The 19063-nt window shown below is 56.9% G+C and overlaps 8 protein-coding genes across 8 annotated transcripts; 2 read left to right on the top strand and 6 right to left on the bottom strand.

Annotated features, from left to right (window-relative positions):
• Positions 1–7: 7 nt before the first annotated feature.
• Positions 8–856, bottom strand: PHYSODRAFT_399671 (hypothetical protein; the record flags this gene model as incomplete). The annotated part of the gene is made up of 1 exon (XM_009540204.1): positions 8–856. A coding segment is annotated over one exon (849 nt), but the record flags the coding sequence as incomplete, so codon positions are not given.
• Positions 857–3723: 2867 nt separating this feature from the next.
• On the bottom strand, positions 3724–5994 carry PHYSODRAFT_248094 (hypothetical protein; the record flags this gene model as incomplete). Its single annotated transcript, XM_009540203.1, has 1 exon — positions 3724–5994. One exon carries the CDS (start codon positions 5992–5994, stop codon positions 3724–3726), a length of 2271 nt encoding a protein of 756 aa, XP_009538498.1.
• Positions 5995–6831: 837 nt separating this feature from the next.
• On the bottom strand, positions 6832–8130 carry PHYSODRAFT_341847 (hypothetical protein; the record flags this gene model as incomplete). The annotated part of the gene is made up of 1 exon (XM_009540202.1): positions 6832–8130. The coding sequence occupies one exon, from the start codon at positions 8128–8130 to the stop codon at positions 6832–6834; it is 1299 nt and encodes a 432-aa protein (XP_009538497.1).
• A 1410-nt stretch (positions 8131–9540) lies between these two features.
• PHYSODRAFT_566203 (serine protease trypsin-like protein) lies at positions 9541–10394 on the bottom strand (the record flags this gene model as incomplete). The annotated part of the gene is made up of 1 exon (XM_009540201.1): positions 9541–10394. One exon carries the CDS (start codon positions 10392–10394, stop codon positions 9597–9599), a length of 798 nt encoding a protein of 265 aa, XP_009538496.1. The 3' UTR covers positions 9541–9596.
• A 734-nt stretch (positions 10395–11128) lies between these two features.
• On the top strand, positions 11129–12016 carry PHYSODRAFT_248097 (serine protease trypsin-like protein; the record flags this gene model as incomplete). Its single annotated transcript, XM_009540200.1, has 1 exon — positions 11129–12016. The coding sequence occupies one exon, from the start codon at positions 11129–11131 to the stop codon at positions 12014–12016; it is 888 nt and encodes a 295-aa protein (XP_009538495.1).
• A 203-nt stretch (positions 12017–12219) lies between these two features.
• On the top strand, positions 12220–13172 carry PHYSODRAFT_248098 (hypothetical protein; the record flags this gene model as incomplete). Its single annotated transcript, XM_009540199.1, has 2 exons — positions 12220–13119; positions 13152–13172. 2 exons carry the CDS (start codon positions 12220–12222, stop codon positions 13170–13172), a joined length of 921 nt encoding a protein of 306 aa, XP_009538494.1.
• Positions 13173–14121: 949 nt separating this feature from the next.
• On the bottom strand, positions 14122–17542 carry PHYSODRAFT_319887 (hypothetical protein; the record flags this gene model as incomplete). Its single annotated transcript, XM_009540198.1, has 5 exons — positions 14122–14934; positions 15125–16054; positions 16154–16792; positions 16868–17189; positions 17298–17542. 5 exons carry the CDS (start codon positions 17540–17542, stop codon positions 14122–14124), a joined length of 2949 nt encoding a protein of 982 aa, XP_009538493.1.
• A 615-nt stretch (positions 17543–18157) lies between these two features.
• On the bottom strand, positions 18158–19063 carry PHYSODRAFT_532121 (hypothetical protein; the record flags this gene model as incomplete). Its single annotated transcript, XM_009540197.1, has 1 exon — positions 18158–19063. The coding sequence occupies one exon, from the start codon at positions 19061–19063 to the stop codon at positions 18158–18160; it is 906 nt and encodes a 301-aa protein (XP_009538492.1).

Here is a 19063-nt window from a genome sequence, read left to right as displayed (position 1 = left end):
GTAGATCAATATCGTCCGGATCGTATTCCCACTGAGAGAGATCTTGATCCGGCGATCCGGCTGATTCCATCTCCACGTCCCGCGATCCAACGTGGTCGTCGACCACTGGAGTAGGTGTTACCACCGTGGCCTGTTGTTCCTTCAGAAATCGAGCCATCGCAGCCTCAAAGTAAGACTCCAGTTTGCCATTCGACTCATCTGATCCAGTAGCACTGGTGGTCCGATCGGTCGACTTGGGTTTCTGCTTCCGAGGTCCTGACCGCATGCGTTCCTGACGTTGACTCCGTGATCGCGCGTCCAACATCGCAGATCCTGAAGGGCCGAGGGACATTCGTTGGGGTTCAGACGACGTATCCGATACATGTTCCGCTGCGGAGACATAAGGTGACGACGATCGGTACCCAGTGGCCTCCACTCGCGGCGATGACACTGGAGCCGGCGACACCGGATCTGGCACCTTCGGGTCCGGACTGTCCGCGATCATGTCGACCAAAGGTCTCAACTTGTCGACCAATGTCTGAATCGCTGTCTGGATCACATCGAGATCTTGATCGAAAAGATCGTTCGCTTCAAAGGCGCCAGCCACGAAGCCGGCTTCCTTCAACAGCCCGAGCAGGTTCTTCACCGCCATCAGCTTGTTATCCGTCACTCGGCGGGCCGAGATCAGGCCCTTCGGGTCGTCGATCTGCTCTGGCCGCACGATCACCATGACAGGATCTTGACGCAAGAAATCTCGCAGTTCCTTCAAGTAATACTGACGATCCAGGTCAGCCTCAGACCAGTCGAGCGCCGACGGTCTGGGATCTTCGTCGTCCAAGCCTGGCGCTCTCAGCTTCTTCCTCACGATCTGGGTCTTGTCCGCGATCGCGTCCAGGTAGTCCGCATCGAGCCTGGTCGGCGAGTCAGCGAACGCGTATCGGTCCGATCCCGCCTTAGTTTGTTTTGTTAGTGAATCTCGGTTCGCACCAAGATCCACCGGGGTCCCCGAAGGGACCTGGGGAGGATGTTGAGGTTTGGCTTCTAGATCTGTCTCCAGATCACCCTCGATTCCGTCAACAGAAGTCCTCCGAGCACTCTGTCAATCCGCGGATCTCGTTTTGTTCAGCACCGTCTTCGTCGATCCGATATCCGACGACGCCTCTTCCCCTGGTTTTTTTCTTCACTTGCGCATCTTCTACGGACTCACGGTGAAATCCGGAGTCCCCAAAAGATCCGGGCACGCGCACCATTGTGGTGTAGCGGGATCGGCCAAAATCTGGTTAAGGCCTGATCGAGCTTCCCACCAGCGCCCAAACACCGACTAACGGAGGGGGTCCCCCAACGATCCGTGATCGGCTGAACTTGTTCTCACCTTGTGTACCCGTCAGCGGGCTGGATCTGCTCTCTCGGGGCTCCGAAGATGCAGCACTTGGTGAAGATCGAGTGTCTTGGCGTGACGCGGGGATAGTTTGTGGAGCAGCGCGGTAGTCTTCGCTCTGCGTCCGAGTATACGCTCCGATCGAGGGTTGTTCGCTCCGATCGGTCGGCCTGGAGTTGATCCAAGGCCTGTAGTTGCCTTTCCGGGTGTGTTCCTTCCTTTCCTGGGTTGCTTGCCGCTTCCTATAGCGGGATCGAGGTTGATCGAGAGGAGAAACGATCGCCGGCCAAGCAGTATCCGGTCGATCTGGGGTTCGCACACAAGAAATAGATCGCTAGAGTAGGTCAAGCTGGCCAATGTATTAATCCAGTCTTAACCGTACCACTAACTCACTGTCCAAAAGTGTCGATGCTTGCCGAGGCCAATGTAGCTCCTGGGACTTGACGACTTGAGGGCACTTGTGGTCTTCTGTGCAAATGGCGTTCTGATTTATGTTTAGCTGGTCTCTCTCTACCGCTGCCATCTCATCTACCATCCTACAACCAAACGATTACTGGATTCTTGCCCTGGCTTCGCCCGCATGTGCTTCCCATCCGGGTCGATCGGCGATCCACGATCGGCTCCCAATCCACGATCGACCCCGATCGGCTCCCGATCCACGATCACCTCCTGATCCACGATCGATCCCGATCGGCGATCGGCGATCAACTCCCGATCGATGACCTGTGCGATTTGCCGTGCGCTGCCGACCCGTCCTCTTTTGTCCTCGGCCGCCCTAGATCTGCGAGATTGGTCGTCGATCCGGGCTTGGGTCTACGTCGAATCACGCCGCAGTCCAAGCGCGATCGCCCGTAATCTGTCTTGACATATGTGTTGTCTTACGCGTCGACGTTATCCAATCGCTTGAGATCTCTCGATAGACCCTCTTGATCCGCGACCGCAGCCTGATCCCTGCCTATCGTTCTGCCACCATGTCGCTTGATGTCATCGCAGTTGGAAATTCTTGTTCGGTGCTTCGCCACAATTGACCAAGTCAGCTGTAGGCTCCGCGCTCAATGTTACTTCCTCAGGCGCTAGGGTAGCGATAGCCGAGTTCGTTGGTTCTGTCAGAGTCAAGGGTGGACTATCGACTGCTTCTGCCTCGGCTCGCTCCTCCGACTCGGCCAGCCTCTCCCATTGCTGGGCGCAAGTCAGTGTCGAATCCCGCTTCTTGGTAGACGGCCACGTAGTCACCCCTTTCAGTTCAGGGTAGTTTCAACGGTCCACAGCTGACGGCTGTCGAGCCAGCCACTCGGCGTACAGCCGTTGTTCCTTTTGCAGCAGATCCTTGTCCATAGCCGCTTCGTAGGCCATGACTAGCCAATCTTTGTACTTCGCCGAGTGCAGCCTGACATAACCATCGGGCGGTAACACCCCATGCGGCGCCCAGGCAACCACTGGGAAATGTGCTGGGCACCACGTCCAAGTCGGCTTAAGGTTGGTCAGGCGAACTCGAGCCACTCGGTTACGCCGGTCGAATACCACGGTCGGTACCCAGTCTTTAGTCCGGCGTACCCAGAAGTCATGTGTTTCATCACTTGGTTGATTCCTCATCAGCCTGAACTCGGTGGGAACTCGGCTCTCGAGATTCACCGGTTCGGTCGGGCCGTCTGTGATGTAGAGGCCGCCCTTCGGTTCATCCGCTGAGTTCTGGGACTTCACGAGAGGTAGGACAACTTCATCTGGTAACTTCGCCATCGAGTTGTACAGATCCAGGCGGATCCCAGCCGGAATCATGAAGTCCGTACCGAGGATCAACTCGACTCCCGCGTGGTGATCGAGGATCCATACTTCAAATTCATACGTGACCTCCCAGCCAAGTGTCACCTTCACCATCGCTCGTGACATCGTCGCCACTTTGCCTTTCCCAATACCTTGAACGCCAATCTGTTGATCCTGGCGTGTGAACCGCTTTAACCGCAGCCTCTTCGCGAACCCTTCGCTTACTGCCGACACATTCGCGCCGGTGTCAAGCAATATCTTCGTACGCTGGTCATTCACCGCTCCCATTATGAGAGCTCTCATCCGAACTCGGCGGTCAAACTTTTGTGACGACCACCAGCGGAGTCGCTCCCCAGGGAGCAGCTTCATAACTCTGGTGGCTGTGGTCACATCCGTCGATCGCTGAGTCGCAACTGCACTGCACAATCTCGCTCGGCTTTCTTCTCCACTCTCGCCGAGCTCACAATCAAATCCATCGCTTTCACAATCCAATACGTCGTCTTCTCGGTCCTCGGGCCTTCCTGCCTCACCCACAAAGGCAAACACAAAGTTCGCCTGTACTGCCGGCTCGGCTGACTGTAGCAGCCCGGTATCATCCAACCCGGTCAGTGTTGGCGGGCCGCCGAGTTTAAATCACTCGGCGTGTAGAGGTCCTGGAGGTCTTCAGGTAACTTGGACTTGTCAACATTGGACTTGACAAATGTGGCGAGCTTCTCATAGCGCTGGAACAGCTCGCATTGACCGACATCGTGCAATTGCTTGCAGAACTTGCAGCGACGGCGGCAGTAGTGAACGGAGTGGTTCGCACCACCGCAGGCAGCACAAGGTCCATACGAGGGGCGTTCACGGGAGTCACTGCGCCGCCCAGTCTGGTCACGCCGATCGTATCCTCGACTGGCGCGGTCAGCCGAGCTCGGCTGACCCCTGCGGTGATCACTCCTTGGTGTCCCAGCTGAGTTCCCTCGGCCCCCTGATCTACGGTCGCGGTCGCTGGTGAACCCGGTGTCGATGTAATCGTCTTCCGAGTCTACAGCCGAGTCGGAGTAGCTCGGCTGGCTGCCGTCGCTCTGATCGCTGTCCGAGTCGTAGAGGTTGGATCGCCGATTGGATTGGCGTCTCTCAGCCAGCTCATACGGGTCGTCCTCCAGCAGCGCTGTCGCTAGTCGGCGGTCTCGACCATCGTCGCGTCGGCTTCGCCGGTCATCTCGGCGGTCATCTCGGCGCGGCTCACTCCGCCGAGCTTCCGAGTGCCTTGGCGAATCGGTGCGCTTGGCATCTCGGTTGCGGCTTCCGATGAGACGGTCGCGCTGTTTCTTCCGGCGCTCCCCCAGGATCTTCTGGTTGATGATCTTCTCGACCTTCTTGATGTCGGTGAGCTGTTGCGGATAGAGCAGATCCATGACGTCATCATCTCCGCAGTGCAACGGGAAGTGTTCCACATGGTCAGCAGCATCCGCTCCACCGGCTTCGTACTGGATTTTCGCCGGCTTCGCATATCCGTTGAGACGAATGAGGAAGTCACACACCAGCTCGTTGTCCTTGCGCTGAGCCGAGTAATAGTGAGCTCGTGCCGACTGGTCAAACTGCGAACAGTAGTAGTCGGCAAATGCCTCGCTCAGCAGACTCCACTTCCATTGCGTCTTCTTCGGGAGCTGGCGATACCAGCTCTTCGCGCCTCGCTCCAGCTTCAGCGAGAATGGCTCATACCAGAGGTCTTGCGCCAGCCGAGTTCCCTTCATCTCGTAGATGAACCGCTTAAGCCACTGGAGAGAGTCATCCAGTCGGTAACGTTTGCCTTCGAACATAGGGATCTTGTCGAGGGACGCATGGGTGCGAACCTCCAAGTACTGCGTCCGATCACTTTCAGCGTCATCGAAGCTAAGGTGCTTGATGACGTCCTTCACCGACTCTTCAGCCGAGTTCAGGTACTCGCGCCCATCGTCGCTGTCGCTGAGCTCGGCTGTGTCTGCAGCGTCAAACAACTCAGCGTAGCGTCCACTTGGCTGCTTGCCACGCGTTGGCGTCTTCATATGCGAATCTTCGAAATACGGCGTACCCTCAGTCGAGCGGAACACCACGGCTCTCTTGCGTTCGGGAGTCTTCGGCAGGGGAATCCTGCTGGGGTCTTCGACGGTCTTCGGAGTATCAGCCACTCGTTTCGCAATAGTCTGCCGAGTTCCGACGGCCCCCCGCTCGAGACCAAACGAGACTCTCAACCGACGCTTCCACTTGAGGATTTCGCGTGAAGCTCGGCTGGGGTCCCAATCGCCGAGTAGTAGGCTGTTGGGTCGGCTCGTGCACCGGAACCCCATCGCCTTGAGTAGCAACACCGTGTCTTCGACCAGTTGGTTGATGTCGGTGCTGTTCACCGGCTGAGTCAGCTCGGGCCCCAGCACCGGCCATCTCGCCTGAGCCATCGCCACTGGGGCAAACATCATCATCCACTCGCTCTGAGCTCGCATCTCCTCTCCTAGCCTGCCCAGAACCTTGTTCGCACTTGGCGTATCCGCATTCCTCGTCGCTCGCGGGATCAGGGGCGGACGTTCCCCTTGAGCGGCGGCTTGATCTTCGTCGTCCGTATCATTGCCGAGCTCGGCCGCCAGGTTGCGCACAACTGGACGTGGGGTACCCATTCGTCCGACTTGCAGCGACAACTCGTCGACTTCGCCGAGTAGCTCGGCTTTCTCCTCATACTCATCCTCAACATCTTCCTCACTTTCTTGGTCTTGGGCATCCTCCTCATCGAACTGGACGGTGCGCGCCTCGCCCACCGTCGCGTCCGTGATCATCGCATTCGCCGAGTCCGCCGAGTTGGTCAGTCCAGCCGAGTTACTTCCAACCGTCGCTGGACTCGGCGTAACAATTCCCTTGACCATCTTCACACTCTCTTCTCTTCTCTTCTTCTCAAACCTTGGTTAGCTGGTACCTACGAAACACAAGCACACCCCTGTTCCCGGGTCGCGGCACCAGTTAGTACACACACAATCGTCAGTTGTCGTAACTTGGTTACAAACACAACAATAGCCGAGCTGGTCGGCTTTGTTGGCCTGCGCCAAGTTGCCCCCGAGCGGTTCGGCCCAACCGGGACAGCGGGTGTCTCGCCTTTCGTCGAGACCTGCCAACCAAGATCACCCCTCCGGAGAGCCGCCGAGTTCGACGGCCTCCGTTCACTTAACCCTGTGCCCTCCACCAAAGGATGGACGACCGCGCACGGAGCGCTTTTACAGGTCGCCGAGAGCAAAGGCTTCTCGACTCAGCAATCAGTGCCCGGGACGTACGGGAACACCGGCTCGCAGCGGTGGCGAGACTTTTCCTTCGCGCTTGGCGAGACACGCGCCCAACCCGGGCCGACCTTAATCTCTTGGCGCTGCCAGCCGAGTACCCTACAAGCTATGCCTCTCGGGTACCGGCAGCAGACATAATCCAGCCCCGTGCAGGGACTTACCGAAACGTGTACACGTGTTGTGGACCTAGAAAATTCTGCTCTGTTGTTTGTTATCTCTATCGGGCGCCCTGAAGGGGCGCCTCCACTATTCCTAAGTTCCTATACAAATACCAAATGAAAGTGGGCGGTTTTGGATCTCGGCCGACTCTTCGCTGAGCTCGGCGACGCTTGAGCTCGGCTGGTCCGGATAAGCTATCCGGATAATTCTTCGAACTCGGCTGAGCCGGATAAAGTGTCCGGATAAGCTGGTGAACTTGGCTGAGCTCAGCTACCGGTACAGTGTACCACTCCAGCCGAGTTGGTCGCGCGAAATCTGGTGTTTCCTACACCACACGGGCGCCAACGAGTCACCAAGTTGGTTTTCGTCGCGATCGAGGACATCGTCCAAAAGATACCTCGTAACTGTCTCAGATTTCTCACTAGGCGCCCAGCCCGCCCACCACTTTACAAACTTCAACGACCATCGGCGCTTCTCTGGTGCAAACATGAACCTGTACTGGGCACCCCCGCGCCGGAAACAGTGCGATGTGAACCAGATCTCGTCGCCGAGCAAATTCCGGCTGATCCCAGCCGCCTCAGCAACGATGTTCAGCACCTGCGTGAAATTGGTGTCGGACATCGGCGATCCCCATTTTACACCGACGTTTGCAAAGGAGGTAGTCTTGGTAGAAGCGGTCGCACCGGGCTTTAGTTTTTTACTGCAGCCACGTGGGATCTTCGTCAGCGATGGGAAAGCATAGTCACTATCGCGCCATGAATGGTGTAGTTTTGTCCGCGCGTATGCGAACCACCTCTCCAGGTTCGTCAACGCCTCGGCAGCTCGTTCCTCTTTCGGCAGATGGTGCAGCGAATACGTCCGACTGGCGAGTGGGTCGTGGTCTGTCTTTCGGTCACGAATGGTGAAGCAGCCGAAGCAGATCTCTGTGCCGTTTGCACGGGATTTACGTTGCAGTCCGAGCTGGATGCCGCCTTTCTTCATGAGCAGAACTTCGTTGATACGACACATTCCATAGAAGCTGAGCGAGCAGACCGCTGAGAACCAAATCCTCATAGTCTCGTTCAACATTGAGTTGGACTCCAGAAAGGCCATCATCTTCGTGAGCATTGTCAGCGACATCGGAGACGCACGCTTGGGTGTCCTTTCACGCTTCTTAGACTTGCTGAGCCTAGCTAGGATTTGGGTGATGGCGGCTGATCGAGCTGGGTTTCCGCGGGGAACAAGTGCTCCGTCCTGAGCTGTATCAATTACCCAGCGATCGTGGGAATGACCACCCGCAAGCATTTCCGGCTTGGTGTAGTGCCAACAGAGCGCTGCGCGAAGCTTCTCGGCGGGCCATTGGCTTGTGTTTGCAGTCGCGAGCTCGTTGATGTAGGCTGCTATAACGCCTGGTAGCTCCACAAACCGATGCTTCAGCAGGTCTGGATAACCTTGGCTTTGGCAGAACTTTGCGAATCGCTGAAGACTACCGTTGTAGTCAGTCGGTGTCCGGGCTTCTAAGCGCTGATCTGCGAACTTGGCAGCGGCGATAGCAGCGTTATAGAGCGGACTGGTTGTTGGGAGATCCATGGGCGCGACTTGACGACTTGCCGGTTCCGACAGAAAAGCTGAAATGAAGGTTATACTGTTGAGACGGCGTAGCTACACTTGAATCGGTCGTCCTCAATTGTACTCTAGGTGTCGTCCTCAATTGTACTGTCGTCCTCAATTGCACTGTCGTCCTCAATTGTACTCTGGGTGTCAGCCTCATCACGTACTATACAATTAAGGGAAACTGTACACAAGAGATTGTACCAATACTTTTACAAGAGCGGTGCATACATATTTGGTTTAGTGTACACTAGTCTTGTGCCAAAACTTATTTGGGATGGGCAGGCTTTCAACCAATAAACTTGCGTCGCACGTAATTTATTTCCCTCGCACGGCTGGAAGAAGTAGGCTGCGTAGATCACGGTGGTCTTGGCCTGTAGCATGAAGTGCATGGAGAAGGCCGGGTTAAACTCCATGTTCTTGTCCGATACGTTGATCAGCATGCTCTTACCTTTGACGATGATTTGCTTCTCCAGCACCGGGTCCAGCATCGGATCAATGTCCTCTTCGACACCCGCCACGACCAGAGCAACAACACTTCGGCTGCCAGCGAGGCGTTCTTCATCACACTCTGCTGGAACCCCTGGAGCTCCAGAAACGGAGTCAGCAGCTCGATAGTCTCTTCGTTGTTCATATCCTTGCTCCGAAGTTCTGCACGTTCTTGAGGAAGTCGGAGTCGCTCATCATCGATTGGGCGTAGGGCGAGAAGGACGTCTCTAAGTAGTCGATCTCCTGCTTGGCCACGTTCAGCTTCACCTGCTTCACCGGGATCAGCGGCAGCTTGAACAGGATCATCACACCGCCAAACATGGTGCTCGCACAGCTCCTTCTCAGCCGAGATACGAGCCGCGTCTTCCTCACATATCGCCTTGATCTGAGCGACTTGGTCGCCTCTGCGGACGAAACCTGGAGAGACTGCAGCATCGTGTTGATCTCCTCTGGCTTTCTCCAGCTTGACCAGTTCATCTGCGAGCTCAGCTCCCTGGATGAGCTTCTTCAGTCCGAGGTTCACGCGCCTTGGTCTCGTCCAGCTTGACGTAGCTTGAGACTCTCAGGGCCAACCGGTGGGAGAACCGGTGACAGAAGGCATGGCCCCGGCTAAGTCACACCCGGCGCCAAGGCAATTTGGCTCAGACTTGACACAGGGACACCCCACAAAGTACGAAAAAGGTGTCCTTTTTGGAACACCCCCCCCCCTGCATATAGGTGCGGTATGCTCGGTATCGTACCGCACGGTGCGCACGGTGCGCACCGTATATAGCAAATCGGTCCAATGCATCTTTTCAACACCAATGACTTCCATCCCGAATATAGAATAACCATCCCATGCATCTTTTCCACACCAACTTTCTTGTCATGGAAAAAATGAACAGCGATCGCAAAAAATTGAGATCAGCTCGGAACGTTGTATTGTTTATCGGTGATGCTTTCATAAGTGGTTGGCATCACGGAAGACAAGTGCCGCTACCGCCCGTGATGGTCTCAATCCACGCCCGTGCACTTGACACTCGAGAGTAGATGCCGTAGTAGCCCGCCCTGCCGCATGTATCGTCCTTCGCCCAGCTCACAACGCCAACCAGCACATCGTCACCCTCAGCCGACTCGACAATGAGCGGGCCACCCGAGTCGCCCTGACACGAGTCGCGGTTTGCCTCGCCACCAGCGCACACCATACTCGAGTCCACCGTCTCGTAGGCTGCGCACGCTTGATCGCTCGCCAACGGGACGTCCACGCGCTGCAGCTCGTACGAGAAGTTCTCGCCCGTCTCCGCTTTCGTTCCCCATCCCATCGTCGTGGCCATCCTCCCCGGTTTGAAGTCCGAGTCGTCGGCCGCGGCGAGCTTGACCGGTTTGAACTTGCTGGGTCTCTCGAGCTCCACGACCATGAAGTCGTCTGCGTTCCGGACGAGCTCGGAGTAGTTTGGGTGATTCATCAGCGACACGATCTTGATCTGCTCGCCGATTTCCGTGCCATTCCGATAGTGCTCTCCGATCGAGGCCCAGTGGAATCCGTAGGCCGCGCAATGTGAGGCGGTGAGGACGTGGGTGGGGGTGATGAGGGTGCCACCGCACAAGCTGTCTGAGTCCCTCTTGATGCGTAGGCCGGCGACGTACGTCTTGGTTCCGGCGGGGACAACTTCACCGCTGAGGATAAGCTCGCGTTCAACGTGTCCTTGGTAGGCGCTAACGGCGGAGGCGGCACAGACCAACGCGAGGGTGGAGACTGCGGTCGACTTAATCATGGCAAAAGCAAAAAAACGGCGGTGGCTGTGGAGCCCACGGTAGAATCTGTAGTGGCTCTGTGAATTGATGCAGCAGAGAGCGCTACGGTGCAGTAATACAAGTCTTGAGATAGAAAGCGTGATGGGGAGAAGTCACTGCGTACCAATGACTTGCAAATCTGCACATTCTCGATTTTGTATGAGGAGGATTGCCAACGAATTGTTGCCAATCCTGCAGTGCAGTGTGACAACCTGGATGCCAAATGCACAAATCGACCAGCAATGCCTCCGTTGGTGCACCATATGAAAGATGAAAGATCTCGGTTACGCTTTGAAGATCAACAAACACAATAAAATGCAACGCTGCCTCTTGCTGCCTGCCACCAATGATAAGGTTCGAGTCGAACTTCGACGTCAGATAATTTGGGGGCGTTTGAGCGCCTACTCTTCGCGAACGGATTCACGACACATGCAACACCGGCAATTTGTATAATGGTAAGGGGAAACACGAAGAGAAGCGAACGCCAAGGCATGAGTCCCTCCAATAAAGACAAATCATGTCACAACATGCAATCAAGAGAAACGTTATCGTAGAAAATCGGGCGTGATTGCCTTCTTCTGCGCCCAAATCCCTGGCTTCACTGTCTGCACAGCCCACATCGAATCATGCACAGACGTGTACCGTACTTGTACTATGTACTTGCTTGATCCATTCGAGCTTTTCCTGCCTTTCAACCAACTCCGCACTGTTCGCCATGAAGCTCGTGTCTGCCGTCTTCGCTGTTGCCTCAGTCGCGCTGGTCTTCGGCTCGCTGCCCACTGGTGCCCAAGATGGATCCAGCTATAGCAACGTCTCAGTCAGCGACCTCATCCCAAGCAACATCTCGAGCGGCACCATCGGAACGTCATTGCAGCCCGCTAACAGCACAGTCCCGATCGGCACCAAGACGTACGTCGCTAGTCTCCGAGTGAACGCGACCCACAACAACTTCTGCGCTGCTACGCTCATTACCCCCAAGCATCTCCTCACGGGCGGCGCCTGCGTTGGCGGCAACATTCGCTACGCGTCGATCGGCTCGCACTACAATAACGGCACGGAAGATGGGGAGCAGATCAAGGTCGTGGGGATCCTCAGCCACCCCAACAACTCCGAGAGCTCGCAATACTCGTACGACTACGTGGTGCTGGAGCTGCAGAAGCCCAGCTCCTTCAAGCCCATCGCACTCGGTGCGGCGGACGGATCGGACATCAAGGTGGGCGAGACGGTGACCAAGCTGGGCTGGTACAACACTGGAGGGGCGGACCAGCACGCCCACGAACTGCAGCGTGCGGACGTGCAGCTCATTAGCAACGAAGAATGCTCCAAGCAGACGTTCGTGGACGACACCTTGATGTGTTCACGTGCCGTGGGCAATGAGCCCTCGTGTACGGGGGACTACGGCGGTCCCCTCATCGTGGAGCGTCCTGAAGGCGACGTTTTGGTTGGCTCGGTTAGCTGGGGCGCTGACTGCAAGAAGGCCGGATACCCTAGCTACTACTCGCGTCTTCCAGTCGGCCTTGACTGGATTCAGTCGATCGTGAAGGGCGAGTGCTACCATAGAGAGATTGTTGCGGATCGGCTCGCAACTCCTTACTCTCTTTAGAACACGAATTCACTCCTGCCAAGTTGATTTCTCAAGTAAACGACCTCGAACAAGGAAGCGTCGATAGACCTATCGACTGCACGTGTCCGAGTCTGAACTGACATAATCCCTTTTCATCTCAGTAGAGTCTTAAAAAGAGTTTTATGTCATAGACGACCCACCCATTTGGGCATTTTGTTTCGCAAAATTGAGATCAGAAAGTCATGGCAGAGGACGCGGCGCCGCCCCCGCCGCCTCCGCTGTCGCCTCCGCCGGCGCTGCGGGCGACGACCATCGGCAAGTACATCGCGCGCTTCCGCTACGAGAAGCCGCAGCCGCGAGAGGCGCGCGTGGCGGCCCAACGCGGCGACTTCTGGTGGACCAAGTCGCCTCGGTACGCGCGCAGTCCGCCGCCCAGTCCGTCCACGTGGGCGTCGGGCGACGTCTTCTCCTTCCCAGACGAAGACGAGCAAGAAGAAGAAGAAGAAGAAGAAGAAGAAGAACCAATAGATGAGAAAACGACTACCGAGGAGGTCGAAGAGAAGGAATTTCAAATTCCTCAAGAGGGGGAGGGCAATGACAGCAGCGTCGACAGTGTTGAGAGCAAGTTGCGCCGTCGATTGCGCGTCTGGGGCAGCGATTCCAGTCGAGAGGGCGAGGTCCTGACTGGGGCAGAGCCAGCAGAGGTTCTACAGTCGTGGGGCTCCGTTGAGTGGGGGTCGGTAGATTTGGACGAGGTCGGAGAGGTGGAAGAGGTAGAACGAGAAGACCCGGAGGAGGTGATAGAGAGGGTGCGCAGGCGTCTCGGGTGGGGGTCGACGACAACATCAGGGGCTGCTGCTTCTACATCTGGGCTGAAGCTGATCGACTTTCGGCTGTCGATAGATAAGGGAGAGGAGCCAAGGAGGCAGCTGGGGAGGAAACCTCCGTTATCGCCAGGTTCGTACAGAAGAGGCGGTCCATTGGAGGGTTTTGGTGCGAGGTCGACGTCTAGCTGGGGATCGACGGAGCAACAGCGTGACTTTAACGGCGACGAGGTGAAGTCGTCGCCGGTCCGGAGTGCCGATGATCGTGAGCCTGGGATGCGAGAGGAAAAAGTGGAGGAAGACTGGCAATCGCCGGTGGTCCGAAGCGAAGAAACATTGAATGTGAGTAGGGAAAGCGTGAGCTCGGCTGAAGGAGGTGACGCAAAGAGTTTTCAAACGGGAGTTTCTTCGTTGGATTTTACGGACAAAGGACTGCGATCCAGCGGGTCATCAGTTGGCTCACACGTTTCACGGGGGCATGAGCCCGAGCCTGATCAGGAGCGCTGCAATGACACTGCTGTACCCGCAGAATACAGCGATACTGGTGCAGTAAACGATCAGGCCATGGCTCATCATTCTGACGAGTTGAGCTTCTCGGACAAATGCGCGGCTAAGGAAGAACAGAGCAGGCCGTTCCAGCCGCAGGAACACTGCTCGACGGATCAAGTGCCCGAGCTCCCACTGCTCCAGACAGCAAGTCCTGCACGTCCTGAGCCAGCTTTGGATCTAAAGTCGCCCTCGTCACATGCTAGCCTCCCTGGGCTTTCTCACGACTCCAGTGCCTCCACTCGCGGGCAAGATAAACACATTCCAGCCGAGACAGCTAAGACGCTCGACAGCCTCGTCAGCTTGGTGGTGCATTCCTGGGAACATGACTTTTTCTCCGATCCTTCAAGTGAACAACAAGAGACGGCGACAGTTGATGATAAGCACGAGGAGGACGGCGCGAGCACCAAGGAACCAAGTGATAATCCACTTAGTGCGGCTAGTTCTCCGATTGGGCCTAGTGGGAGCCGCTCAGACGACGCGAAAGGAAGCAGTGGAGTCGCCGATTTAACTACCAGCATTCAGGGCCCTCCAACAGCAGTAAACGCTGAGGAAATACCTCAGCTGCCAGTGGCTTCAGATACCGTCAAGGAACCATCCGGCAGCAACTCACAGCTCGATCTAGATGACGAAGGCGTGGAGGATAGCGAGGTACCGGGGGAAGAAGATGATCAGATCGTGCAGATGCTTCTCGAACGGATCGCATTACTGGGGGAAGCATTGCGTCAGATTGATAGTTAGGCGCTGCTCTATTTCGCTACGCTGCTACACTACTTAGTACTCGTTCCTCCAGACGAGCCCTCTCTTCTCCGTCTCGCGCACTGGAGTGATTTCCTTCCGGGTGATGAATTTCTTCACTGGCGGCGTCAAAATATTTGTCGTTGATGGGAAGAAGTCTTTGGGTTGCCCCGACGTGGCGTCTGTCGCCACAAACTGGTTGCTGTCAGATGGCCGCAATGTGCTCGCGAATGTGGCAGCTACGCAGCCCGCGTACTCTTCCTGGTTGTGAATAGTCACGGGTGCCTTCTCCAGTGGGACCCGCTTTCCGCTCGGCAGCGTCGCATTCTTGACGATCCGGATGGGCTTCGACTGCGCGGGGCCCTTTAGGATATCGGAGATCTTGTCCAGCTGAGACGGTTTTTCTCGGGGCAGACTGCAGATGTTCCCGTGTGCGAGGAACTTGAGCTGCTTCTTGTCGACGACAAGGCGGCGTTCCCACTCGCCCTGCTCCTTCTTGAGGGCCTCCTCCATCTCCAGACGAAGCCCCTCGCCGCACAGATGCACACTGCGGAAGTAGTCGGGGTTCACGGAGCCGTCCCCGTTTGTTCCTCCAAATATCATGTCCTTGGACGGGAGGGTGGAGAACTCGGGCCCCTTCCGGCTTCCAGGCTCGCCGGAGTCTCGCGATACAGGCTTCGGGTGGTTGACGTTGTCGACGAATGGCTGACGGAGGTCTTCGCATCGAGCTTCACTCGGAGCATTTGCGTGTTTGTAGTACTCTGCTGGTTGGCGAGGCGCCGGGTAGATGAAGCCGCGCTGCGTGGTCCATTTCTTGCGATCTTCCTGCTCTTCCGTCTGCCGCAGTGCCTCCGGGTTGACCATGCTGAGTGCAAGCGACTGGAATTCACGACTGTACGTGTAAGTGGCATGGCGGTCCTTGGACAATCTCTCGCGCTGCTTCTCCTGGAGGAGGTCCTGGGTCTGCCATGCCAAGCAAGAACCAAACAAGTGTTAGACACAAGCGTCGAGTTTCACACACAAGTTCTAACACGCTCACCCGAAGCTTCTGGCCGCTGTACAGATAAACGGGAAGTTGCGACTTGTCCTCCAGCATCTCAGCGATCTGCTTCTTTTCGGTGTACTCGGCCTTCACCTGGTCGCTTTGGTTCTTCCGCTCGAGGAGGAAGTTTTTCTCAACGCGACTCCGACGGGACTGCTCGAAGCTCGCATTCGTTGAGTCCGTCGGCGCTTTAAGCCGACTGCTGCGGTGTCTTGTGGAGCCGACAGTGTGCTCACCGTCTTTCGCCTTAGTCTGCTGCTCTCCGACGTTGTTGTTGACCTCGGATTTGGAGGACACGCTGGATTTGGTGTCGCTTGAGCCGTGGATGTCTTCCAGCGTGATACTCTCACCATACTTGCTCTCCACTTCCAGCAGCATTTGCGCCGTGGGGAAGAGATCCAGGTGCTTCACCTCAATCAGACGCTGGACTTTCCGCATATCCGCCAGTCGAGCGAGAGCCTGGTGACAGTTCTCGGACACTTTGGTTCGCATGTAGATGTCGGGCGTTGTCATCAGAAGAGGGAGCGGATACCGGAGCTTGATCCGCTTCACGTCGATCTCGAACACAGTGTACAGCCGCCGCGTGAAGCGGAGCTGGTCGTTGCTGAACATCCGATAGCCTTGGGGGTCGTTCGGCCCTTTCCGCTGGAGCTGCTCGTGCAAGAACTTCATGCCTTGGTCGGCCAGACCTTCCAGGATGATCATGCGGAACTGACTGTCGATGATCTGGGTGCCCGTGATCACGTCCAATGTGCCTGTTTCGCAGTCCATTTTCTCGGCTTCTGTCATTTGGTACGAGCGAACCGGGACCCCAGGCAGCGCCTTCAAGTTGACTGTAGTCATGGCTTTGGTGATTTCCCCCAGAGTCACCTTGTCCTTGTACGGAATGATCACAACGATCCTGGAGAATTTAAGTGAACTGGGCGGCTTTTGTTCGTCTAGTGAGGCTGGGGGCTCACTGTCCACGCGTGCGGTTAAATCCTCTGGAGTTGCTGAGCTCACCACCTCGGTCGGAGATTGCAGAACGAGTCGGATGCTGAGTGAGGCGCCGGTGGTCACGTACGCTCCTGGCTCGCGGATTACTTTTTCCAGTGGGGACAAGTCGACAGTCGCTGGGAGCTCACTCTCCTCGCTTAAGGTTGCTGTGCCGAGAGGACTCGCACGCCGCTTCATAGCGATGATGTCTGTCGTGAGCTTCAGCCCCATGTACGGCTTGTCACTGTCGGCTCTCATGCCGCCCATGCTCTGTTTCGCAGTGTTGAGAAGCTCCACGAGTCGGAATCTTGCCAGGCCGAACGGAAAGAGACGATCCGAGTTTGCCAGCATCTGCCGCCAGTCGCTACGGGCGATATCGTCGACGACTGAAAGCTCCATCGGCTTGGCTGCAGGAGCTGACGTGGTGGTAGGAGTGAGAGGCTGGTTTGAGTCGCTACGAGATGACAAGATGGACGACGGTGGGTCTTGTTGTGCTAGGCCAGGATCGAGCCCCGTCGTGTACAAACTCTCCCACTTCAGTTGGAACCGAGCCAGCGTCTCCTCCTGCCTTAAGTCTCGATCCCGGATCTCCACGGTCAGCGCGCCGAACCGAATCGCATCAACCAGCTCCAAGGAGTCGAAGCGCCCGCAAAGCAGCGTAACACTCGCGTTCCACCGGACCGTCTCGCTCTGCTCATCAACGACATGCCATGAATGGTTAGTTGTTGCCGTCATTCATAAAGTGGTCGATATCTTGGTATTTACCTGGCGCTGCCCTGGAGTCAGCAGCAGGCGGTGGACTGAGTGAGATTGCGGTGTATTCGCCGCTAGACTGGACGACGACTGCAGTTGGTCGGGGAAGAAGTGGATCAGTGCGAACGCTGGCTTGCAGTAGCGTTGGAGGGCCAAGTGAGGTGACGCCGTTCCGATTCCCTGGCTCACAGCTCCAGGCAGTCGACGAGCCGTTCCGATGGTGATCGTGAGCGGGTTGAGCCTTTTCAGGAGCTCACCAGCTAGCACGGGGCGGTCGACAGTGACCTGGATGGAGAGATACGTCAGACCAGAGGCCGATGGCATCACGCAGAGGCTCTGGGCCGGTGGCTGGATCTCGCTCGGAGCAAGCTTCGACCAGAACACGTTGCCTCCGAGGTCTTCAGCGCCCGTCGCCTGCTCTGCGCTGGGCGAGAGAGCCCACACTTGCTTCACGTGAAGAGCTCCTGCCAGTAAACTGCTGACGTCCATCTCGTACAGCCCAGCGAAGGCTTTGGGTGCGAACTCGACTGCCAGAGGAGCAACTGGGGCTGCGGCTGCTGCTGCGTGGGCTTTCCCCGTTGAAGGCTTGGCCTCTTTGCCCTGTCCGCGTGGTGTGGCTCCACCTCCTGCCAGCCCCGGGTGATCGAACAGGAAGAAGGACAAGACGGGGTCGTCGTCGAGGGCCATCGCGAAGGCCTCGGAGATCGCAACGTCGGGGAAGCTCTGCTCGAAGCGGAAACGCGCTGGTGAGGCTGGTGAAGTCTCAAACGGATCGCTGTCATGCACTGGGGTCCACCCGGAGCCAGAGCCGATGGCGGAGGTCTGCTTCCTAGTTCCATCCAGGAAACGAAAGCGAAAGCCTGGAGCCTCGAAGGCGCCACTTTCCACTGCGGCGTCGATCTGGAGCGTGAAGGTGGACTTGTGCGTGGGAATGGCATCGGCGTGGCCCTCAACGGCGCGCTTCATCTTGACACAAGAGTTGAAGCTGTGCGAATGCAGCAACAAGCGAGCGCTCCAGCTAGAGATAGAGCTAAAATCGTCGGTAGTTAGCCTTGAGCTATTAATGTATGGCTTGGCAATGGTACTGCATGAGAAGAGGAGGTCGACGCGGTGGACACTACGTAGACACCCTCGTTCACGTTGCACTATCACCGTCAGTGAACGATTGGCAAAGTCACTCGAGCTCGAACCATCGGAACAGAAAGTGAAAGAAAGACAACCTCGCAACTCATTTCGTTACGCTTTAGAATACACGAAAACTACTACGACCACCGCCACAACTCCTAGCAACTAACAGGGGGCTTACGCGCGCACGTTGAGTAGATCGCGCAGAGAGCTGTCACTGAGGTACTTGCGAACAGCCACGAGCGCTTCCAGCTGCACGGAGCGCAGGAACTCGCCCTTGAGCTGGTCCAGCCGCTCCATGCCTTCCCGAGCCCCTGCCACCGTCATGTCGATCTTCTCCTCCTGCGCGAGCCGCGGGTTGATGAGCTTGGCGAAGTGAAACATCTTGCAGTTGCTCAGCTTCTTGAGCACGCGCATGTCGTCGCTGTGCAGCTTCTCGCCGATGTAGCCGCGGATGCTCTGGCCGTGGCGCAGGAGGATCGTGCCGTTTTCGATGAGCCGTAGCAGCCCCATCGTGTATTTTTCCTCCTCCGACTTCCAGCGGCCCTTGCGCAGCGGACACATGAGCGCGTAGATGCTGGATGAGTCGAAGCCCACTTTCAAGAACGTCGCGACCCAGTCGATCTCGTCGTGGCGGTTGCGTACGAGGCTCTTGGACTTGAGGAACTCCTTGGACTTGAGCACGAGCGTCGTGAGGGGCGTGTGCTCGACAGCGGTCTTCTCCGTGTTAACAACGAGGCCTCTTGGGGATGGAGATGGGCTTGATTCAGCGACGCTCGTCCTCACGAGGCCCTCACTACCGCTGCTGCTGTTGTAGCTGATCCTTGAGCCAGCAGAGAGAGGCGAGTCCACCTGCTCCAAGTCCATTGAGCCACTACCGCGGACGTAGCGCCGTCGAGACGCGCTCTCCACTGCAGAGTTGTCCCTGCTAGCGACGTAGCGTGGACGCATGAGGGGTTTCGACGTCTCGAGGACTGCGAGTCCGTGCTGCGACTCGTACAGCGGCTGGCGGGGCTGAGCTGAGGGACTGGGAGCGGCAGCAGAGGGCGACACTCGACGCCGCTTCTGGGCCATCACGTGCAT

This window comes from Phytophthora sojae, assembly GCF_000149755.1.
Source record: "Phytophthora sojae unplaced genomic scaffold PHYSOscaffold_14, whole genome shotgun sequence".
NCBI classification, from domain to species: domain Eukaryota; phylum Oomycota; class Peronosporomycetes; order Peronosporales; family Peronosporaceae; genus Phytophthora; species Phytophthora sojae.
Note: the sequence above shows the minus strand (reverse complement) of the source record. Positions and strands in the feature narration are given on the sequence as shown.